This window comes from Notamacropus eugenii, chromosome 1 (genome assembly GCF_028372415.1).
Source record: "Notamacropus eugenii isolate mMacEug1 chromosome 1, mMacEug1.pri_v2, whole genome shotgun sequence".
Lineage (NCBI taxonomy): Eukaryota > Metazoa > Chordata > Mammalia > Diprotodontia > Macropodidae > Notamacropus > Notamacropus eugenii.
Genome location: NC_092872.1, coordinates 244,005,728 through 244,029,130, shown reverse-complemented (window position 1 = coordinate 244,029,130; position 23,403 = coordinate 244,005,728). Strand labels below are relative to the sequence as shown.

General features: G+C 37.3%; 1 protein-coding gene across 6 annotated transcripts in view; it reads left to right on the top strand.

The window, feature by feature from the left end:
• NEO1 (neogenin 1) overlaps window positions 1-23,403 on the top strand; it is a 285,881-nt gene that overhangs the window by 83,445 nt on the left and 179,033 nt on the right. For all 6 annotated transcript variants that reach the window (XM_072628418.1, XM_072628417.1, XM_072628419.1 and 3 more), the window contains exons 3-4: window positions 11,655-11,930; window positions 15,410-15,563. In XM_072628418.1, the coding sequence (XP_072484519.1) occupies window positions 11,655-11,930; window positions 15,410-15,563 (430 nt within the window). The remainder of the gene's footprint in view (window positions 1-11,654; window positions 11,931-15,409; window positions 15,564-23,403) is intronic.

The following is a 23,403-nucleotide window of genomic DNA, read 5'->3' as shown; positions in this document are numbered from 1 at the left end:
CTATGAAAAAATCAAGAAATTATAAAACAAAACCAAAGGAATGAAAAAATAGCAGACAATATGAAATATCTCATTAGAAAAACAATTGACCTGGAAAATAGATCCAGGAGAGGCAATTTAAAAATTATGGGCCTACCTGAAAGCCATGATCAAAAAAAGAGCCTAGACATCATCTTTCAAGAAATTATCAAGGAAAACTGCCCTAGATATTCTAGAATCAGAGAGTAAAATAAATATTGAAAGAATCCACTTCTGAAAGAGATCCCCAAAGGAAAACTCCTAGGAATAGTGTAACTAAATTCCAGAACTCCCAGGTCAAAGAGAAAATATTGCAAGCAACCCGAAAGAAACAATTTGAGTATTGTGGAAATACAATCAGGATAACACAAGATCTAGCAGCTTCACGTTAAGGGATCACGGGGCTTGGAATCTGATATTCCAGAGGTCAAAGGAGCTAGGATTAAAACCAAAAACCACCTACCCATCAAAATTGAGTATAATACTTCAGAGGAAAAATGGTCATTCAATGAAATAGAGGACTTTTAAGCATTCTTGATGAAAAGACCAGAGCTGAATAGAAAATTTGATTTTCAAACACAAGAATCAAGAGAAACATGAAAAGGTAAACAGGAAAGAAAAATCATAAGGGATTTATTAAAACTGAATGTTTACATTCCTACGTGGAAAGATAATATTTATAACTCTTGAGACTTTTCTCAGTACTAGGGTAGTTGAAGGGATTATATATACATATAGACAGAGGGCACAGGGTGAGTTGAATAGGAAGGGATGATATCTAAAAAAATAAAATTAAGGGATGAGATAGGAATATATTGGGAGGAGAAAGGGGAAAAATAGAATGGGGCAAATTCTCTCTCACAGGAAAGAGGCAAGAAAAAGCTTTTTGAGTGGAAGGGAAGAGAGGGAGGGGAGATGAGAGGAAAAAAGTGAACCTTATTCTCATCACATGTGACTTCAGAAAGGAATAACATGCACACCCAATTTGCTATGAAGCTCTATCTTACACTAAAGGAAAGTAGGGGAGAAGGGGATGAGCGGGGGTTGGGGAAATGATAGAAGAGAAGGCAAATGGTAGGAGGGAGCAATTAGAAGTAGACACTTTTGGGGAGGGACAAGGACAAAAGAAAGAACAGAAAGGGGGACAGGATAGGATGGAGGGAAATATTGTTAGTCTTACACAACATGACTGTTATGGAAGTATTTCGCATAACTACACATGTAAAGCCTATACTGAATTGCTTGCCTTCTCAGTGGGGATAGGTGGGGAGGGAGGAAGGGAGAGAAATTGGAACTCAAAGTTCTAAAAACAAATGTTAATAATTGTTTTAGATGCAGCTGGAAAATAAGATATATAGGCAATGGAGTATAGAAATCTATCGTATCCTCCAAGAAAATAGAGAGTATGGGGATAAAAGAAGGGAGGAGTGTGATGGAGGGGAGGGTAGATTGGGGGAAAGGGGTAATCAGAATACATGCTCTCTTGGGGTGGACAGAGGAGAGAGATGGGGAGAAAATTTGGAACTCAAAATCGTGTGTAAATGGATGCTGAAAACCAAAAATAAATAAATAAATAAATTAGAATTTTAAAAAATGAAGGGGCTAGACTAGATCAGTGGTATCAGATTTAAATAGAAACAGACCCCTCCCTGTAAGCCCCCAAAATTTAACATTATCTGTGCTTTATTGTATGTATTCATTTTGTTAGACATTTCACAATTACATTTTTAATCTGGTTCAGCCACACTTATAAGATTGCTACCTATAGGCAGAATTAGCACAAAACTATAATTGTTGTATGAATAAAAAGTGAAAAGTGCTGCTATAAGCATTTAATCTCATACAGGACCTCCTTTTATAACTGACCTCCTTGTAATTTTTTTTTAACTAAAGCTAAATTAGCAGCCAAGAAGACAGGAGCCCAGTTCTCTGGGCTCTAAAATGTTTTAATAGTATTTTGATGCTACTTCAGAGAATTAATGTTAGTCTGTAATGTCAATCCCAGGTCTGGGAATCTTGGATATCAATCAGTTGATGAACATTTATTAAATGCCTGATATGTGCCATGCATTAGGCTAAGTGCTAGGATTAAAAAAAAAAAAAAAGAGGCACACAACAGTCCCTGCCCTCAAGAAATTTGCACTCTAACCAGAGGGACCACATGTAAACAAATACATACCAAGCAAGCTATTTAGTGGATAAATAGAAAATTCAGAGAAGGCATTAGAATTAAGAGGAGTTGGGAAAGATTTCCTGTAGGAGGTACGATTGTATATGGGACTTAAAGGAAGGCAGAGAGTCCAGTAGTCTGAGCAGTGGAGGGAGAAGGTTCCAGGTATGGGGTGGGGGTGAGGGGACAGTCTAAGAGAATGCCTGGAGGTGAGAGAGAGAGTGTCTTCATGAAACATCTAGGAGACCAACGTAGTGAGTGGTAGTGTACATGTTGGCATGAGAAGACTGGAAGGGTAGGAGGGGGCCAGGGTGTGAAGGGCTTTGAATGCTAACCAGAACTTTTTATATTTGCTTCATTGAGGTTTCCTGAATGGGGAGGTGACATAATTTGACCTGTGTTTTAGGAAAATCACTTCGGTGACTAAATGGAGGATATATTGGCGTGGGGAAACACTTGGTATTTAGTGAGAGAAGCGTCTTGCTCATGGCCTCTGATTCAGTAAGGTAGCTGTAGGAGGGATGAAACCATAGTGTCATATATTTTCATTTTTCGTTATCTTTTAAAAATCCGTAATCTAAAGGGCCCGTTTTTCGTGACAGAGCAGCAAGTATTTTGATAGGTCTGTGACCTCACTAATATCGGTCCTTCCTGTATTGATGCAGATGGCAGTGCATGCTCACATTCTCATTCAGTGTAACTCTTATCTGTGTGATGATTGGTCCATGCAACATGTGGGAGTCTTGCTCTAAACCTTTTGACAGTGCATGGAGACTTGTTGAGTCCATGAGCTGTCAGTTGATTTTCCCTTGCTCTTGCCACATGACTTAACAACTTTTTTTTCCTCATCATATATCTGATGACATTTTGTTGTTGCTTCTCATATTTCTTCATGGTAATATATTGTGGTGAATCACACCCATCATGCTACTCTCCGCATTTCTTTCAGTGACCTTCAGCTTTTAATTCTGTGGATACCATGGCATTCTTTGGTTCACAACCATATTCATCACCAGAAGAGTATTGTTGTTAAAGAAATAAGCCCTATTTCAGGGAGAGGCTTGGAATTATTTTAAAATTGACTGTTCAGTTTTCTAAATAGAATCCAGCTTGCTCTTTTGCCCTTCCTATTTAATAATAGGTCAAATTCATTGTCATTTATACTGTCCAACATAGAAGAATTGCTATACCAGCTCTGGGAGTTGTCTCCAACTGTATTTTATTGTTGGGAAAACAGGCTAAATTTTTAAAAATCTACCTGATATTTCTTGTGTTGTATATTTAGTCCAGTCTGTTTCGAGGGGTTAAGTATTTCATTTAGGAGCCTCTGCATTTTTTTGTGTCTTGATTCAATCAACAGGAGGCTTTCTGGAAACAAGAGTATCTAGAAAACTACCATTTATCTGAAACATGTCTTCTGTTTTGATTCTGTGCTGGACGTTCTCCATGATGGTGTAACAAGGGCCTTTGATAAGCATATGTTCCTCTTTTATTACTCTCTCTGTGTTAATAATCAGAGGATTGTGGAATAAATCTTTCTCTTCTATCTTAAAAGTAGTCTTATAGGATATTAGCATATGGGTGGTCCATACTTTGTTGAAGGAGAGCCTTTAAAGCAGTGCTTTGCTGCTGTAAATCATGCTTTTATTTTTCTTAAATAATAACCATGGTGGGGCCAGTTATTTGATTTTAAAGATATAGGCTGCTTGAGACTTTCATTTATGAAGATCTGCTTGTTCTTTCTTCCTCACTTCATCAAGGAGGCTTGTTTGCATTGTATGTTTGTAATTTTTTTTTTTTAAATCTGGACTTGTCACATCATTGTTATAAAGAAATCCCTGTTTAGGAATATCTGTATTGGTACAAATTGGCATATCATCTATAACTTACTGTAGAAAATTACTTGGGGTACTGCATGGTTAAATTCTTTTTCTTTAATCAAAGAGGTGTTATAGGTTAGAGCACAACTTAAGATCTTAGATTTAGAGCTGAAAGGAACCAGCTTTTTAAATAAGGAAACTTATTTTTAAGTCACTTTTTAAATAAGGAAACTTAGATCCAGAGAAGCTAAATTATTTTGTTCCAGATCATTGGTAGTAGGTAGCAGGGCTAGTATTTAAGTGTCTGGCTCCATATCTAAAACTCATTTCACTGCACCTTGCATATCCCAGCTTCATTGCCAGCCTTCTATCTATGATTTCATGTTTCCTTTTGAGTAAATTAATCTCATAAAATTTTTTAGAAACAGGAGAATAGACATATGGGTTGGCACATACTTTGGTGACTTTTTTCCCACTAAGATCTGAGATTTTTGCCCCCAAGCCTTTGGTATCCTGCCCTTGTTAAATATTTTAAAATCTATCCCTCATTGTACTTCAGATGTCACCTTGAGCTAGGACATTTAGTCCAGCAGCTCTTCTCATTTTTATTTTCTTTAGTGTGGTATTCTACTTCCTCATAAAGCCCACTGGAGATTGTGATGTTAGTTTCTTGATAAGGGTAGCTCCACTGTTATCCTTAAGTGTCCTTAAGCTAATTTTGCTTAGTTGAGTCTCCTGATAATCATTCTATATATAAATATGTTCTTTCTCTCCACTGTCTTATAAAGTGATATTATCAATAATCTTTCACTATTGCCCTCTTGGATTTTACAAATAAATTCATTTTTTTCCTTTTGGTTTAGTTTCATTTGTGTGTGTCTAATGTTGTCAGTTAAATGAACTAGGTTTTAATTGCCTCCTGTGGGCAGAGACTTTTTTATATTTCTTTTATACTGGCTAAACACTGCCATGGATGCTTTTCCTAAGGTTTTTTCCTACAGACTTTCACTTCAAAATCAGAGGCTGTGCCCTCCTGATGCATTCTCTCTGTATCTGATTACGTGTCATGCGATTTCCCTTTGCATTTTCCTGCCATCGTCTCTGTAGCCTTTTTAATAGCCTTCTTGTTCTGGAGGAACTTCTACCCTGGACTTATACCTTTGATTAGTGACTTTTGGACCATTGTCCTTTTCTGGAAGAGTCTTAGTTAGCTATGCTTCACTTCACCCATGACTCTTTGACCTTTTCCTCCATAGCCTCTCTAGTAGCTTTGATCCCTGGTCTCTGAGTACCTTTTCCTTCTCCCTCTCTTTTCCCTTCCTAGTTCTGGAACTGTGAACAATAATCAGATCAACTCTTTCATTGTTCCTGGATGGCGTGTATCAATCTATTATTCTCGTTTGGCCCCATTCTGAGGCAGCTAGAAGACTTGAGTTCAAATCCAGCCTCAGATACTTAGTAGCTGTGTGACCATGGGTAAGTCACTTAACCTGTGTTTGCCTTCATCCTTTGGAGAAGGAAATGGCAAACCACTCCAGCATCTTTGCCAAGAAAACCCCATGGACATTATGATCTATGGGATCACACCACATAACTTTCAGGACCAAAGTGCCCCTCTCAGGCCAAGATTCTCCTTCTCCACCTTTAAAATGTAAGCTCCTTAAAGGCAGAAGCTATCTGTTTTTTTGGGGAGGAGGAGTGGGAAGGATGGTATTCCCAGCTCTTAGTAAAAATGTTTGGTACACTTATTTATTCATTTATCCATTCTAATTTTGTTGAAGTTGGTCTCTACATGGTTCAGTTTATATCAGTCAAACTTCTTTAGAAAATGATGATAGTCTATATTGATGTTTTTATCGTTATTGGTTTTTCTTATTATTCTCATTAATCTCAACTGTTAGACGAGGAAATGCAGTAGGCATATTTTACCTAGATTTTAGCAATGCTTTTGATAAAGTATCTCTACTATTTTTGTAGTGATTATGATGAAATATGGATTAGCATAATTATTGTTGAATTGTTAGATAGTTGATTCAAAGTAGTTTTTAATGATTCAGAGTTAACATATCAGGAGGTCCAGTGGAATGCCCCAGGGATTTGTGGCTGGTCCTGCACTATTTAACATTTTTAATAACTATTTAGATATATAGATGGTATAGTCATCAGATTTGCAGATGACACAAAGCAGAAAGGAATAACTACCCCAAGTAAGGATCTGAAAGGCCAAAGCACTGGGTTAAAACTGATAAAATGAATTTCAGTTGGGATAGATGTAAAGTCTTGTAATTGGATACAAAAAATAGCAACTTCATAAATATAAGATGGGGAAGTCATAGAATGACAACAGTTCAGAAAAAAGATCTGGGGGTTTTAATGGACAGCAAGTTTAACGTGAGACAGCAGTTTGATGTAGCACCAAAAAAACAAATGCAGTCCGGGGCTGTATGGAGTGGCCAATATTTCAGGAATAAGGAGACAGTAGTTCCACTGTTCTCTGCCCACATCAGACCTCATCTGGAGGTCTGGGCACTTGTTAAGAAGGACATTGATCATCTGAAGAGTGTCCAAAGGAGGGAAGAGATTGTGAAGGGCCTTGAGTCTATATATCATGTAAAGATTGTCAGGAAATAGAAAAAATTTAAAATAGTGTTCCTTTTTTTGTCTGTCTTTTAGAAAGCATAGTGCTTAGCAGCTGTTATTTCATCTCTCACACCTGTGCGCTTCCCACTGGGACGTAAGCAAATCTGCTAGCATCTGATGAATGTTAATGGGTATTTCAGGGACTGGGGAAATAAAGGGGAAAGCCTTTTTTATCTCTCAACCTCCCAAGTGACTCCTTGACATCTTGACATTCAGATATTTATTTAATGATGATTCTGACTGAAGCTTCCCCCCTACATTATTAAATTCTCAGAATTACTCTCTACTGTTGAATCTCTGTCTGATGAGAACTGACTATCTGAAGGGCTTTTCTCTCATTCTGTTTTATGTAGGTTTGCCTAGGTTCCATTGCCTGTATTTTCACCTGTATTTCCCCCTTCTCACTATCTCTTACTACAAAGAATTTTAAAAAAGACAAAAGGAAAAGAAGAAGATGAGATAAACAATTAAATAGAGCCTATCAATACTTTGAAAAAAATCTGAAATTATATTTTTTGTTTAATATTTGTAGACTCTACCTCTGCAAAGAAGTAGGTTAGGTGTCGTCTCATGTCTTTGCTTTGAGCCCAAGGCTTGTTTTATGTACTTTTGCAATGTTCATTTTTATTTGTTTTGTGGTTATTTTTCCATTTTCCTTTGTTGTCATTATATGTATTGTTTTCTTGGCTTTCTTAAGTTTGCATCTGCTCATGCGTCTCTGTGTTTGCCATACACATTGTTTCTTATAGCATGGTGATTTTTTTTTATATTCATGTGCTACTGTATATTTAGCCCTTCCTCAGCTGATGAACATCTACTTTTTTTTCTGGTTCACAAAATGTAGCTTTATTTGGTCAGTGACTTACTTGGCATCTATCTATAGGAGTAGGGCAGCTAGGTGGTGCAGAGGATAGAGCACCAGTGCAGGAGTCAGGAGGAACTGAGTTCAAATGCCACCTCAGACACTTGACACTCACTAGCTGTGTGACCTTGGGCAAGTCGCTTAACCCCAGTTGCCTCATCCTGGGTCATCTTCAGTCATCCTGAGGAATATCAGGTCACTGGATTCAGATGGCTCTGGAGGTGAAGTGAGGCTGGTGACCTGCACAGCCCTCTCTCACTCAAAATAAAGTCAACAAAGGACGAACACACATCCGTAAGTATCTCGATATTGGTGTGGACATTTTAGCTTGATTGTGTTCATCCTTCGTTGCTGAAGAAGATCATGCTATCAGAGAAATGATGACATGACTTGCACTTGACTTTGTTTTGAGTGAGGGAGGGCTGTGCAGGTCACCAGCCTCACTTCTCCTCCTGAGCCATCTGAATCCAGTGACCAGATATGGTCAGGATCACTGGAGATGACACAGGATGCACTGGGAGACTTTGGGCCCTTTAGGCCACGGTCTTTGCAGGTACTCACTTAGGGTGTGGTAAAGCCCATCTATTGAATAAGCCTGTTTAAGAAGTAGTCAGGGCAAGGCCCCTTTAATGAGACCAAGAAAAATCAAGAAAAAGAATATCAGGCTGGGAGGGAAACAGCAAACAGTTACTATTGATAAATCACTCTAAAGCCAGGAGGGTCCAAAGGAGCCCTTAGGCAGGGGCCCATTGGCTTCTCAGCTTCAGAGTGCAGTAGGTTTAAGGTTTTGGGAAAGGACAGGACAGGATGGGACAGGTGACAGGTGAAAGGGAAGGGGCCAGTAAAATCCAAGCCAACTGGGCACATTTTGCCTATTCAAATTTACCTTTCTTTGGAGAGGAGAAGGAAGGGGAGGGGGAGGCAGACAGGAAAGGAGGAATTGAGTTACCCAGCTACCTGGGTCCCCCTTCAACCAGCTGCATCTACTCACAGGATTTTGTTCATCCTTAGTTGCCAAAGAAGGCCATGCTTGTTGAATTTCAAATTGCTTTCTGGAATGGTTATGCTAATTTACAGCTCCACCAACAATGCATCATCATGCCTATCTTTCTAACTCCCTCCTCCATTTTAATTTATGAGATTTTTTTTGTCCAGTATGAGTTTTCTGGTCTATAATATTTATATAACTTCATGATTTACAAAGCCCTTTATAGACATTATATGCATTATATTCTATGGCAACTCCTGACCAACCTGATGCAGTTATTACTTGTAACTTCACACGATGCTCCTAAAATGCTCTTTATTCCTCTCCCAACTCTACTTTTGACTCTCCAGATTTCCCCTGGTGTGAGAGTGGAGGGCAGAGCAATTAACTCCTCCCTTGCAGCTAGCTGTGCTGGTAGCTACATTTTCTATCTGCTGTTCTGCTTAGTTTCCATTCCAAGAAGCATCATCTCTGCTTCTTGGGGGAGTGCTGTTCCCCCCTCCCCTGTGTTGATTTCTCCCATTTGATTGTAAGCTCCCCGAGTGCAGAAACTGCCCCCCTTCTCTTAACACAGCATAGGGCTTGGCTCGTAGCAGGTGACTAATAAATATGTTTTTTGAATTCACCATATTCTAAGAGCCATCTCATCCTTTGCCCCTGTGGCTCTCTCCTCTAATTCTTCCTAGAATCTCCATTTTTGAGAACATGCCCATGGCAGCCACGTTCACTCCTTCACTGCTCTCCCATCTCCGTTCTTGACTCTGGACTTCCCCCTCCTTTGTGATCTCTACCCCTTGTTGAGCTGCCTTTTAAGTGTTGTCTTGCCCCTTCTCCATTAGAATGTAAGCTCATTGAAGATGGGAACTTTTTCTTTTTGTTTATATTTCCGTCCCCAACGCTTCATGTGCCAGTATCTGGCACAGAGTAAGCACTTAATAAATGCTTGTAGACTTGTAAACTTTAATACATTCTAAAATGTCCGTTGTTATTATATACATTCAGTTTCTTGTTTTCCTGTTCAAATGCAAATTATTTGTTGATACTAAGTGGAATAGATTCAATGAAGATTTCTCAGAATGTGAATTCCTCTCCCAGGGGGTAAAGGAGACCAAGAGGCTCAGGCAACGCCTTCACAGTTGAGTAATTCCCATATAAGGATATAGGCTAGGTAGTGTATTAGGATCTCAATGATTGGGTAAAACTCGCTAACTTTTCAATGCCTTCATTTGCATGTGCCTCATTTGCATGTACTCTCAATCCTTCATTTGCATATAGTGATATATATTTTCGCGGGCTTTGTAACTGACAGGGGGGGGCGGGAATTTGGACCGGATTTCAAAGGGATTGGCTAGATTTCACGTCTAGAATGTAAGACCATATTTTTCAGCCAGTGAGAATAATGGTCAGTGGTGGGAGGGGTTTTTTGCATTAGGGGTCTATATATATCACTGCTCTGCCTTTGTCTTCTGCTTCCCTGCTCCAGACTACCTGGTGAAGGGATTGCCCTGCTTCTCGAAAATTGAATAAAGGAACTTTCTGTTAACACTTTGAGATGCCTCTGAGTAGTAAATTTGAGTAGGGGGTCTTGCCATCCCATACAATACTAAAGTCCTCTTGCAGTGCCTCAGAATGAAATAAAGGTGACTCTGTACGCTTAAAGGAGTCCACGCCAATGGAGCACCTGCCAAGCTCGAACCTTTTGAATGTGACCTGGCTATGACTGTTTGTCATTTTAGCACCAGCCTTGCTAAGTTCCAGGAGGCTCATCAGTACAAGGTGTGGCCCCCAATTTTGACCACAGTGCGTGTAAAACAGATACCACAGCCCTTCCTCCCAACCTCTCAAGCATTGTACCTTTTTTTTGTTCTTGCCAGCTTTGTTCTCTTCATGGATCTCTTACTTTCCTGCCCTGGGATAGGAAGACTGTTAATGTTCTTCCACCATGATGTTTCTTCTGTTTTTACCTCTCTTGCAAGTCCAGCCAGGTGGTACAGTGGGTAGGGAGGAAGATCTGGATTCAAATCCTGCCTCAGATACTTAGCAGCAGCATACCCACAGACAAGTCACCTTTGTGCCTGACTGGCTTCATTCCTTAGTAAGATGCAGTGGTTGGACTTGGTTTGGAGGGTACTTCTAGCTCTAGGCAGGTGATCATAGGATTCTCATGTGAATGGTCTACACCATGTTTACTTGCATTTTACAAGCATTGCCTCCATTTGGTAGATTTTTATAGGCAGTTATGACCTTGATTTTGTAGAGTTACGCATCAGACCTTTTTGTATACCTCTCAGTTACACTTCTGAGGTTGTGTAAAAACACTTTTTTCCATTGAAATGTTGAACTTGTTTTGTTTATTATTCATACTTGGCAGGTAAGTGTGATTGTTGATTGACCCTTTTCTTGGTGCTTTTGTTTGTAGTATCTGATTTCTTGATTCTTTTTGGGAAGTTTTTCTTCTTTAGATTCATTTTAATTTTAAATCCATCTTGAGTAGATTATCCATGCTTCAGGTTAATTAGGGGTGATTGACTTGGAGAAGAGAAGACCTAGGAGGGATTGGATAGCCATTTAGTACTCTCTTCTTACCCAACTCTTTACTTCTTATGTTCTTTGTTTTGTCCTCCCATATTCTTATTTCTTTTTTATGCTCTTTTTAATGTCTTGAGTACTGTAGTTTCTAGTCCAGGATTGGGCCAAAATGGGCCAGAAATAGCACTGATAGTCTATCTAAGCATCAAAGAAAAGGATGCTGTGGCAGGTGGAAGAGTAAACTCTGGCTAAAAATAAACATACAGAAGAAGCTTCTTCTACCATTACCAGTTGGCATCTACTGCTGTTCAGCTTCAAGACTTAGAAAGTCTCCTGAGCTACTGAGAAGGGTAAGTGATTGTCTAGGGGGTCACTTGACCAACAGGTTACAGAGATAGGGCTTAAACATGGCTCTTCAACTCCTGAGGCCAGTATTCTCTGGGTACTCTGCCATGCAGTTTATTTGCCATAACAGAGCAATTCTATTTTATATTTCATATGAATTTTAACATTTTCCAGATATTTTAGTGAGACCTTTCTAGGGTATAAATATTCAAAGAATGAGAATCCTTACATTTCTGAGTAATGAATGATTGATTTTCATCTTTCCTTTCCCATTCCTTTTAGGTCTTCCGAGGTTTGCCAGTCAGCCAGAATCCTCATCAGTCTATGCTGGAAACAGTGTAGTACTCAACTGTGAAGTCAATGCTGATTTGGTCCCATTTGTGAGGTGGGAGCAGGATCGACAGCCACTTGTTTTGGATAACAGAGTCATCAAACTGCCAAACGGAGCTCTGGTTATCAGCAATGTTACAGAAGGAGATGGAGGACTTTATCGCTGCATAATTGAAAGTGGTGGACCACCTAAGTACAGTGAGGAGGCTGAGCTGAAAGTTCTTCCAGGTAGGAAGTTGTCATATACATTTCTGCTGTCGTTCTTAAATAGAGAGGTCAGCGTGTTCATTAGAAGTTGGTGTTTGGTCCACCTGTGGAAAAACACATTTTGTTATCATTACAAGTCTTGGCTGACAACGCTTTTGAAAGACACCTCTGTACCATGCATCTTTGAGTAAGTCTAACAGTAAAGAGTCGTGAAGTTCAATGAGCATTATCCTCTATGGTTGGGCTGCTTTTTGCCTGCTCCTCTCCTGATGCATTCCCACAACACTGTTCCCACTCAAGGAGTCTGCATTTCAGGATCCAGTGACCTGGAGAACTGAGATACTATCTCTGTGGAGAATCATCATTTGTAGACTTCCATACCTTCCTGTTTTCATAGATTTATAAAAAAGTTTTTGTGTCATAGGCAGTGGCTGCAGTAACTGATAGAGTGAGCTTATTAATTATTGAATAAATGAAAATAGAAATGCATGAGTGATCTCCTGATTTTTTTAAAAGTACAATTAAGAACTTTTTCAGTTAAAAACATTCCTATTTTGTTCACAATATGAGTGTTAATGATTGAGTTCCCGTGACTTACTGGGTGATGTACAGAGCATACCTGTAATGTAGTTTTGTCCTCTTGACAATTGGTGAATGTGACTACAATGCTTTGACTGGATGTGAATTTAGTAAAGTTCTTCTGACCTTCTATCAGCAGTCACTGGGAAACTTCTGAAATAACTCTCTTGATCTCCCTCCACTTCTTCTATCCTCTGATTCTTTGGCCCCTCACTTACATTGCTGCCTGGAAGGATGCTTTTAAGCATGTAGCGTTTAATTTAAATGAACTAAGGCCATCTAAGTATCACTGTTGACACACAGATCATTCCCCAAGCTTGCCTAGTGCTGGGCCCACAGGACAGAAGCACTGACTGCTAAAAGGTACTGTGGCTAAAAGATGTATCAGTGTAATACATCATTGATGATGATTTTCTCAAAGGTGAAGACTTTTTCACTTATTTTTAATCTAATATGGCATTATTAAACACTTTAAAATTCCTTGCATTCTTTTCCTTGATTGTGGCATGTTTTGTGTCTAAATTTACTTATCTCTTAATGAAAAATCTCACCTGTGCTTAATCTTGAACTTGCCCATGCACAGAAGGATCAGACCCCATGACAAAACTGTCTTGTTCAGGAGTTAGTTACAAAACTTGAAAAATCTTTTCCTGTGTTCTTGAATGGCTCTCTCCTAAAACGTTTAACTCTGATGATAGAGTCTTCTCATCCACTCTCTCTGCTCTTCTTTCATTCTCTATTTAGAAGGCTTTATAATACATAAGTATCCTTGCAGAGTGTAAAGATTCACTCTGATTGCTTGACCCATCTTCTACACTTTCTTTCTGCCAAAATAGGTTAAAAGAAACATTGTGGTTTGGGAGGGGATGTACTAGCATTGTTTTTGAATGGCTGACTATTCAACAAAAAAAAAAGATCCAAATTCAGGATATTAGTAATGAGAAAGTATCTAATATGAAATTTGAAGTAACTTACCCCTTTTGTTTCCTTGAAAAGACATTTCTTAAACCTTTACATTAAGAATTGTTACAGTAGATTAATTTAACAAATTGCCAAAAGGTTATGAAATTGAAGTCTGCTCAATATACAGATTTTATTTTTTATTTAGAAGTTGGAAATCATAACATCATAAAATTTTGTAGCTGGAAGGAATCTTAGAGATCATCCAGGATAACCAGATCTTTTGTTAATGAAGCAAAAATCACACGTGACCATTTGTATTATACTTGTCAGGAATATTACTTTAGTCCCACTAAAAAAAAATTTGGTGATTTTATAAATGATAAGTTAATTATTCTAGAATATTTTAACTTCCTTTAGTGGTAATACTATTTTTATGGGACCCTTCTGAGCCACTGAATGATATTTTTCTTATTCCACATGTGATGTTTAGAGTGAAATTTATTTGATGTTATTTATTGTTTTGTTGCAAGTATAAATACTTAATGATAAAACTTTTCAGTACTGTTTTACACATTTAAAAGTAAGTCCCAGATTCAAATCTGTATGAAATTTATGCCATTAATTAGAACATACATTTGGTTTCTGACTGAAAGTTCTGATTTATTTTAAACAGTTTAATCAAGTGTCATTTTTGGCTCTAAAACTATCAAGAGTTAGATTTGTTACGTCTAATATACCAAATGTGACAAGTGTATGAGAACTGAGTGAAACCTGTATTTCAAATAAACTTTTATATTACTAAATTGGCTAGGTGACTAGGAAAATACTAAAAAAAGTTTTACATATATTTCAGTGTCCTTCATGGCTTCAAAATTTGTATAAGTAAATAAATTGACATCCTTAATTCCAGTTAGAGAAGTGCTCACCTTGTTCGATCTGTTGTTGCTTCATACTTGTATTGTTGCAGAAGCTTGCTACTGTTTTCTTTGTCTGTTAAAATCTGACCCCATTACCTGTCCAGCCTAATCTCATTACTTCCTCATAAAATCCTTGTACTCCTGTCACATTGGCCTTTTTGCTGGTCTAAATAAGAGGCAGGTAGGTGGAACAATGAATAGATTATTGAATGTAGGATTTGGAAGATCTGAGTTCATCCAGAGCCTTAGATACTTACTAATTGTGTGATCCTAGATCAGTCATTTAGTTTCTGTATGCCTCAATTTCCAGATCTGCAAAATGGAGATAATAGCGTGCTTGTTCTGAGGGTGAGATGAGGTAATATTTGTAAAGTGCTTTGCAAAACTTTATTTTATTCATCCATCCATTTCTTCCTTCTTTTCTTTCTTTTTGTCTGAACACATTTTGTACGTGTTTGTATGTGTTCTACCTTTGGTGCTGCTGTTTTTACTTCTAGCTGAGTTGTCACCTCTAACTTCCCACTCTCAAGCCTAGAGGCATAGTAAGATGCTGGTTCATGTCCTGCCTGTGAAGCTATACTACTGTACCATGTGATTGTTGTAGCCTCTTAGAGCTTTCAACAGTTCTTTGAGACTGTTTGCAATGTTACTGGGAGTTACTCTATCAACAAAATTATAGGTCCTGACATCATATTCCCCCCACCTTCTCTTCAAAATTCCATCTGTCTTTCAAGGCTAAGTTCAAATGTTCTCCTTTCTGAAGGCCTTACTTGTTACCTTAGTTCTGATTTATCCTTTCTCTTTCTTCGACATTTTATTACCATTCAGCACTTCTGAAGTTGTATTTTAGTTTTATGCACATCTTTCCCATTAGATTCCCCTCTCCTTTATGTCTCTGTGACGCACACAGTGCTTTGAATGTAGTAGACGATATTTTTTAATTAATTTGTTGAAGTAGACTTTTATATATACTGTCTTGCTACCTAATGTGATAATGCCTATAATTTAAAGACATAAGCTGAATTCAGTAATTAGCCATTAATAAAGTGGCTTAAATTATTAATTGTTAATCATTGTCCTTTATTTTGGAAATTTTTTTAGATCCTGAGATTCCATCCAACTTGGTATTTTTGAGCCAGCCTTCACCACTAATCAAAGTTATTGGGCAAAGTGCAATCTTGCCATGCATTGCTTCAGGAATTCCTATACCTGCCATCAGATGGACAAGAAATGAGGAGGCCCTTAGCCCAGAAAGGTAAATGGTAGATGATTAAACACCCTTTCTACAATTAAATTGCTACTAAGATTCACTTTGATCTCATTAGAGACTACTATTATGCAACATTTTAAGAATCATTGTGTTTGCCATGTCTGATTAGAATTGTATGGGGGTGGGGGAGAAGTACTTTTAAAATGTGAAGAAATGACTTGTTTTATCTTGTCCTCTTGTTTTAATATTCCTCTTGCTTTAGCATCCATTCACAGGCCCACATTCTTGCAGAATTATAACCAAACTGCTTTATGCCTCCTCTTCTTGAATTCTTAGCCTCCTTTAAAGCACAGATTCTTCACCTTTTTTCCACGGTGACTTTAATGGTCTAAAGAAACTGATGGACCCCTTCTTACAATACTGATCATGAATGTATAAAATAACACATTGGGTTACAAAGGAAGCCAATTATATTGAACTAGGGTTACAGGTTTTTTTAAAGTATATACCCTAGAAAATAGACACTAGAGTTTATTGAGTAGGGGTGTGTGTGACATGATCAGACCTGTGTTTAAAGAGATCAGTTTCACAATGAAGTGGAGGATGGACTGGAGCAGGGAGAGACTGTGACCAGCGTGCAGGCTATTGAAATAGCCCAGGCTAGAGGTGATGAAGGTCTGATTTAGAGTGGTGCCAACATCAGAGAAGAGATAGAATCAACAGGATTTAGCAATAGAGTGGATATGGGAACTGTGAGAGAGAGTCAGGAGTCTGCTGGTATCTGGGTTGTGAGTCTAGGAGTATAGCAGAATAGAAAAACTGGAATCCATGTTTGTGAGTTTTTTCCAAAGAACCAAAGAGAGAACAAACGAATTGAGAATAAAAATAAACTGAAGTGAAGAACAATGTAGAAAAAGAGAAACTAAAAACAGTAATGTTTTAAAAAACCACATAATCTCTATACAAGTAAAGCACATTCATCTTGAAGACAGCACAATTTAAGGATTATTGGCCTCCCTGGAAAAGATGATAAATCAAAAAACCTGAACACCCCAGTGCAAGAAGTGATAAAAGAAAACCAGAAATCTTGAGTATAGGGAAATGGTGCCCCAGTTTAAAAACTCACAGAATGTTTCCAAGGGGCAGGGCTAGGGTCAAGGTACCAAGGCAAAGACCTTTAAATATAAAGGAAAGGAAATTTGAAGCCACACAAGATTATTCTTTACCCATTAGAAATCATAGAAGGGAATGGAGTAATATATTTTAAAAAGCAAAGGAGCTCAAGGTGCATCTGTAAATCTAAGCTTAATTATCTATGAAAATAATGGATGTTCAATAAAAAAAGAGACATTTGAAGCATTTCCACATGTGAAATCAAAAACTGAGCTGATTATCCATTTTAGAAATAAAGGCATATTTGGGAATACTGTGGTTGCAGTTCCAGATAACTGCAGTAAATATTGCAATAAAGTGAGTTATATGAATTTTTTGGTTTCCCAGGGCATATAAAAGTTATGTTTACATCATGCTGTATAGTATTATGTCTAAAAAAAGTACATACATTAATTAAAAAATACTTTATTGCTAAAAACCATCATCTAAGCCTTCAGTGAGTTGTAATCTTTTTTGCTGGTAATAGTGTCTCGCCTAGATGTTGATGGCTGTTGACTGATGAGGATGGTGGATGCTGCAATTTGGGGTGGCTATGTATGGCAGTTTCTTAAAGTAAGATAACGATGAATTTTGCCACATGGATTGATTCTTCCTTTCATTTGAACACGAGGCCATTGTAGGGTTATAAATTGGTCTAATTTCTATATTGTTGTGTCTCAGGGAACAGGGAGACTCGAGAAAGAGATGAGGAATGGCTGTTTGGTGGAGCAGTCTGTACACACACAGCATTTATTGGTTAAGTTCACTGTCTTATATAGGTGTGATTCATGGTGCCCCAAAACAATTACAATAATATGTCAAAGGTCAGTGATTACAGATCAGTAAAATAATGATAATGGAATAATAATTATGAAAAAATGTGAAATTTTGCAAGAATTATAAAAATGTGGCACAAGAGACATAATGTGAGCACATGCTATTGGAAAAATGGTGCTGACAAACCTCAAAATAAGGTTGCCACAAACCTTTAATATGTGAAAACCACAATATCTGCAAAGCTCAGTAAAGCAAAGCACAATAGAACAAGGTACCTTGTGCCTGTACCTCAGACAACATAAACTCAAGAAAGGTTGATAAATACAACTACTGATGAAAGTACACATAGCAAAAGAAATTGCCCCTTCTCTAGAAACTCTTAATTGAGGAGGAAAACTTGGAGGAGAAAGAAGAAAAAAACACCTAAAGGGTCAAAAATGACAGTTTCTGTTAAGAGATTTTCTTCTTCAAGTTCATAAAAGGATAAAGATGAAAATGTAACTTAAAGAAATAGAAGAGGCAGGAGGAGAAACAGACCTCAGACACTATGAACTACACTTCAGATCTCCTCTTCCTGCCCCTACACATGTGAATCAGTATACCTTGTGAGATCAAACTCCAAAATATAAGAGTGCATCAATGGAGGAGAGAAGGTAGAAAATAGGGAGGACTGTGTGATGTGTGCAAATTTTCGTATTAAGATTGAAAGGAAAATATCTGCTGTTGTCTCTCAGCAAACAGAAGGGCAACATGTTAATCTGTGAAGTAGCAAAATGGGGGATTTAAATAGGGAAAAATAAAGGGAGATATCTTCCTTGGTGGTGATCACCAAATAATATTTTTTTTGTTGCTATTATTATTTTATTTTATTTTCAAAATTTTTTCCCCTCTTTGTATTTGCTTTTTTCCCACTTAGTAGTCTTTTATTTTTTCCAATTACATGTAAAGATAGTTTTTAACATTCACTTTTATAAGATTTTGATTTCCAAATTTTTTTCTCCCTTATTCCCTCACCTTCCACCTCCCAAAGATGGCAAGCAATCTGATATAGGCTATACATGTATAATCATAATAAAAATGTTTCCACATTAGTCATATTGTCAAAGAAGAATCAGAACAAAAGGGAGAAACCATGAGAAAGGAAAAAAAGAGAGAAAATAGTATGTTTGACCTACATTCAGACTCCACAGTTCTTTCTCTGCATGTGGATGATATTTTCCATCATGAGTCTTTTGGAATTGTCTTAGATCATTGTGTTGCTGAGAAGAGCTACGTCTAGTCATTGCACATTGTTGCTATTACTGTATATGTGTGCTCCTGGTTCTGCTGACTTCACTTAGCATCAGTTTGTGTAAGTCTTTCCAAGTTTTTCTGACATCCACCTGCTTATCATTTCTTATAGCACAATAGTATTTCATTATATTCATATACCACAGCTTGTTCAACTGTTGCCTGATTGATGAGTATCCCCTCAATTTCCAGTTCTTTGCCACGACAAAAAGAGCTGCTATAGGTATTTTTGTACATATGGGTCCTTTTCCCATTTTTAGGATCTCTTTGGAATAAAGACCTAGAAGGGGCATTGCAGGGTCAGAGGGTATTATACAGTTTTATAACCCTTTGGGCATAGTTCCAAATTGTTTTCCAGAATGATTGGATCAGACTGAAGGATATTTTTATGGTGAGAAAGACATATTTTTTTAATAAGCAATAGGGACCTTACATTGTATATTATCTTCAGGAATTTAGTGCACAGAAGTACCTCAGTGGACAGCATCCTGCTTACCTCAGTGTACAGCATCCTGCTTCAACAGAAGGGAAATTGGGGCTTTTGTGGGCAACCAGCATTTAGAAAGTGGGAGTACATGGATCTAGAGAAAAGATTCCATTGTAAGTGGGAAAAGAAAATGAGGGTGCATAGTAGTGGACCTCAAAATCAAAAAGGCACAGGGGAATTTCTGCCATGGAGCATTGCTTCTGTGCTCACCCCTGTTAGTTTTTGTTTGTTTTGTTTTGGCTTTGCTTCTGTCCTCACCCCAGTATTTACACAATGCCTGGCCCTTAATGAACTTAATAAATTCTTGTTGACTGTTGGTTGCTTTTTGACTGACTGCCACCTGTGGAAATTGATAGTCCTACAAAAGAGGCATAACAAAAAAATGGGGAATAGGAAAGGAGATGAGATCTACAAGTCAGTAACATTGCATTTGTTTAGAAGAGGGAATTTTATTTTTTTAAAATATATTTTATTTCATTAAATATTTCCAAATTATGAAATTTTGTAATATTCATTTTTAAAAACATTAAGCTCAAAATTGTCTCCTTCCCTCCTACCCTTTTCCTACCCATTGAGAAGGCAAGCAGTTTGAAATAGATTATACACATGAAGTCATGCAAAACAATTTAGATATTAATCATGTTGCAAAAGAAAACATGCACAAACTCACCAAAAAAAAAATAAAAAGAAGGCATGCTTCAAAAATGACAATTCTACCTAAATTAATTTACTTATTCAGTGGCATATCAATCAAACTACCAGATAATTATTTTCTAAAGCTAGAAAAAATAATATCAAAATTCATCTGGAATGACAAAAGGTTCAGAATATCAAGGGAACTAATGAAAAGAAATGCTAGGAAAGGTGGCCTAGTCCTACAAGATCTCACATTGTATTATAAAGCAGCAATCATCAAAACCACTTGGCACTGGCTGAGAAATAGAAAGGTAGACCAATGGAATAGGTTAAGTACTCAAGACACAGTAGGCAATGAATAAAGCAATCTACTGTTTGATAAACCCAAGGACCCCAGCTTCTGGGATAAGAACTCACTGTATGACACAAATTGCTGAGAAAACTGGATAACAGTTTGGGAGAACTGGGCACAGACCAATGCCTGACACAGTACACAAGAATAAAGTCCAAATGGATACATAATCTAGGTATAAAGTATGATACTATAAACAAATTAGGGGAGCAAGGAATAGTGTATTTGTCAGATTTATGGAGAATGGAGAAATTTTTGACCAAACAAGAAATAGAGAACATTATGAAGTACAAAATGGATAATTTTGATTACATTAAATTGAAAAGTTTTTGCAGAACCAAATCCAGTGCAACCAAGATTAGGAAGGAAACAGAAAACTGGAAAAGAATTTTTGCAACTAGTGTCTGTGATAAAGACCTCATCTTTAAAATATATAGAGAACTGAGTCAAATGTACAAGAATACAAGTTCTTCTCCAGTTGATAAATGGTCAAAGGATATGAACAGGCAGTTTTCAGAAGAAGAAATTAGCTATCTATAGTCATATGAAAAAATGCTCTAAATCACTATTGTTTAGAGAGATACAAATCAAAACAACTCTGAGGTACCACATCACACCTATCAGATTGGCATGACAAAACAGGAAGATGATAAATGTTGAAAAAGGTGTGGGAGAGTTGGAACCTAATTCATTGTTGGTGGAGCTGTGAGCTGATCCAACCATTCTGGAGAGCAATTTGGAGCTATGCCCAAAGGGCTACAAAAGTGTGCATACTGTTTGACCCAGCAATACTGCTTCTAGGACTGTATCCCAAAGAGATCATAAAAATGGGAAAAGGTCCCACATGTACAAAAATATTTATAGCAGCTCTCTTTGTGGTTGTCAAAAACTGAAAATCAAGGGGATGCCCATCAATTGGGGAATGACTGAACAAGTTGTGGTATATGAATGTAATGGAATACTATTGTGCTATAAGAAATGATGAAGAGGAAGACTTCAGAGAGGCCTGGAAGGACTTATATGATCTGATGCTGAGTGAAAGGTTCAGAACCAGGAGAACTTCGTACACAGCAACAACCACAGTGTGCAAGGACTTTTTCTGGTAGACTGAGTCCTTTATAGCAATGCAAGGACCTAAAAAATTCCCAGCGGACTCTTGAGGCAAAACTCCTTCCACATCTAGAGAAAAAACTATGGAATTGGATCACAGAATGAAGCAGTCCATTTTCTTTTGTATTTTGTTTTGTTTTGTTTTATGGTTTCTCCCATTCATTTTAATTCTCCTATGCAATATGACTAAGGTGAAAATGTCTTTAATAGGAATATATGTGTAGAACCTATATAAGATTGCATGCCGTCTTGGGAAGGGAGGGAGAGAAGAGGGAGAGAATGGAAAAAATCTAAGATATATGAAAGTGATTGTAGAACACTGAAAACAAATAAAATAATTTTAAAAAATAATAAATAAAAAACATTTTGATAAGTGAATTTCAAAATAATTGTGTTTCCTTTGTAATTCTATATATTTTATGCATGTAAAAGCATTATTCTGAGGAGTCCATAGGCTTCAGTAGACTACCATAAAGGTCCATGACAAAAAAAAATTGTTATTGACCCCTTCCAAAATTTCTTTGTATTTTTTAAAATAAATTTTGCAGTCACACAAAAAAAATAAAGTATGCGTCAGTCTTCACTTAGAGTTCATCAGTTTTCTCTCTTAGAGGCAGACAGCATTTTTCATCATGGGTACTTTGGAGTTGTCTTGGATCATTGTCTTGATCAGAATAGTGAAGACTACAATATTTTCCTAGTTCTGCTCACTTCACTTTGCATCAGTTCCTGTAAATCTTCAAGAATGAATTATAAATTGGCAATTTGAATGCTTTAACTTCATGAGTAATGCAGAGAGAATAGAGAACATATAAATAATTTAATGCTCATGAATCAAAGAATGAAAGTTTAGAATAGACAGAAAGGGAAGAGAAGAAAGAGAATAAAATAAAGAAATCCTTTATAGAAAATGAAAAAACTGTAAACAAAAGAAGCTGAAAAGGATAAGAGTAGAAGACTTTAATTAAAAACTTAACTGTGTGAAAAAAAGTTAAGGGGAAAAGAAGGTGAAGAATTATGTGACTATTTAGTCATAATAAGAAGGAAATGAAAAAAGGGATTACCGAGTTCAGTAAAAGGGGCAGCGAGGTGCTGCAGTAGATAGGGCTCCAGGCCTGGAGTCAGTCTAGTCTTAGACAGGTAATGGTCACTTCACCTTGGTTACTTCTGTTTCCTCATCTGTTAAATGGCCTAGAGAATCAAATGGCACAAACTAAAACCAGGGGAAAGGTGGATAAACTCCTGGGAGGGAGGAGGTGAGCGTGAAGGGGAGAAAAGACAGCTTGTCTGGAGAAAAGTTTGTAAAACAATTGTAGGGACAAATCAGTGTCTTAAAAGAAGAAGAGGAACCAAAAACAAATGCTAATTCAGAAAAGAAGAAGGCAAAACTAGAAATAAATGAAAGAAAACAGAAACCAAACTCATAACTTGATAATGATACGAATAGGTAGCATTTATGTAGTATTTCAAGGCTTGCAAAATGCTTTACAAACATCTCATTTGATTCTCACAACAACCCCAGAAGGCAGATAACATCATTATCCCCATTTTACAGATGAGGAACCGAGACAATGATGAAGGACCCAGGGTCACAAAATTATTATGTGTCTGAAGTTCCATTTGAGCTCAAGTCTTCCTGATTCCAGGTTTAGTGCTCTATCTACTGTGCCACTTACCTGCCTTTAAATGTGAATGGATTCAAACTTTTAACTGTGAATGGACTAAACAATGTAATAAAAGGGAGTGACAGATTGAAACAAAGAAAACAAAACCCCACAATTTATTGCTTACAAGGATCATCCCTTAAAAGTAAAGAAGTGCAGAGCATAACACAGGTGACCTCAAGGCCTCAGATTCCCCACCCCTTACATTAGGTCATTTCAAAAAAAGCAGGAGTTGCAGTCATGCTCTCAGACAATTTTAAAGCAAAAATTCATACTAAGGGAGAAACAGGGAGGCTCTATTATACTCAGAGGAGCCAGTCAACAAATCTGTGTCAGTGTTGTAGTGTTCAAACACTATAGGATCTAAATTCATAAAGGAAAAATTAAATTACAAAAAAAGACATAACGTAATTATGA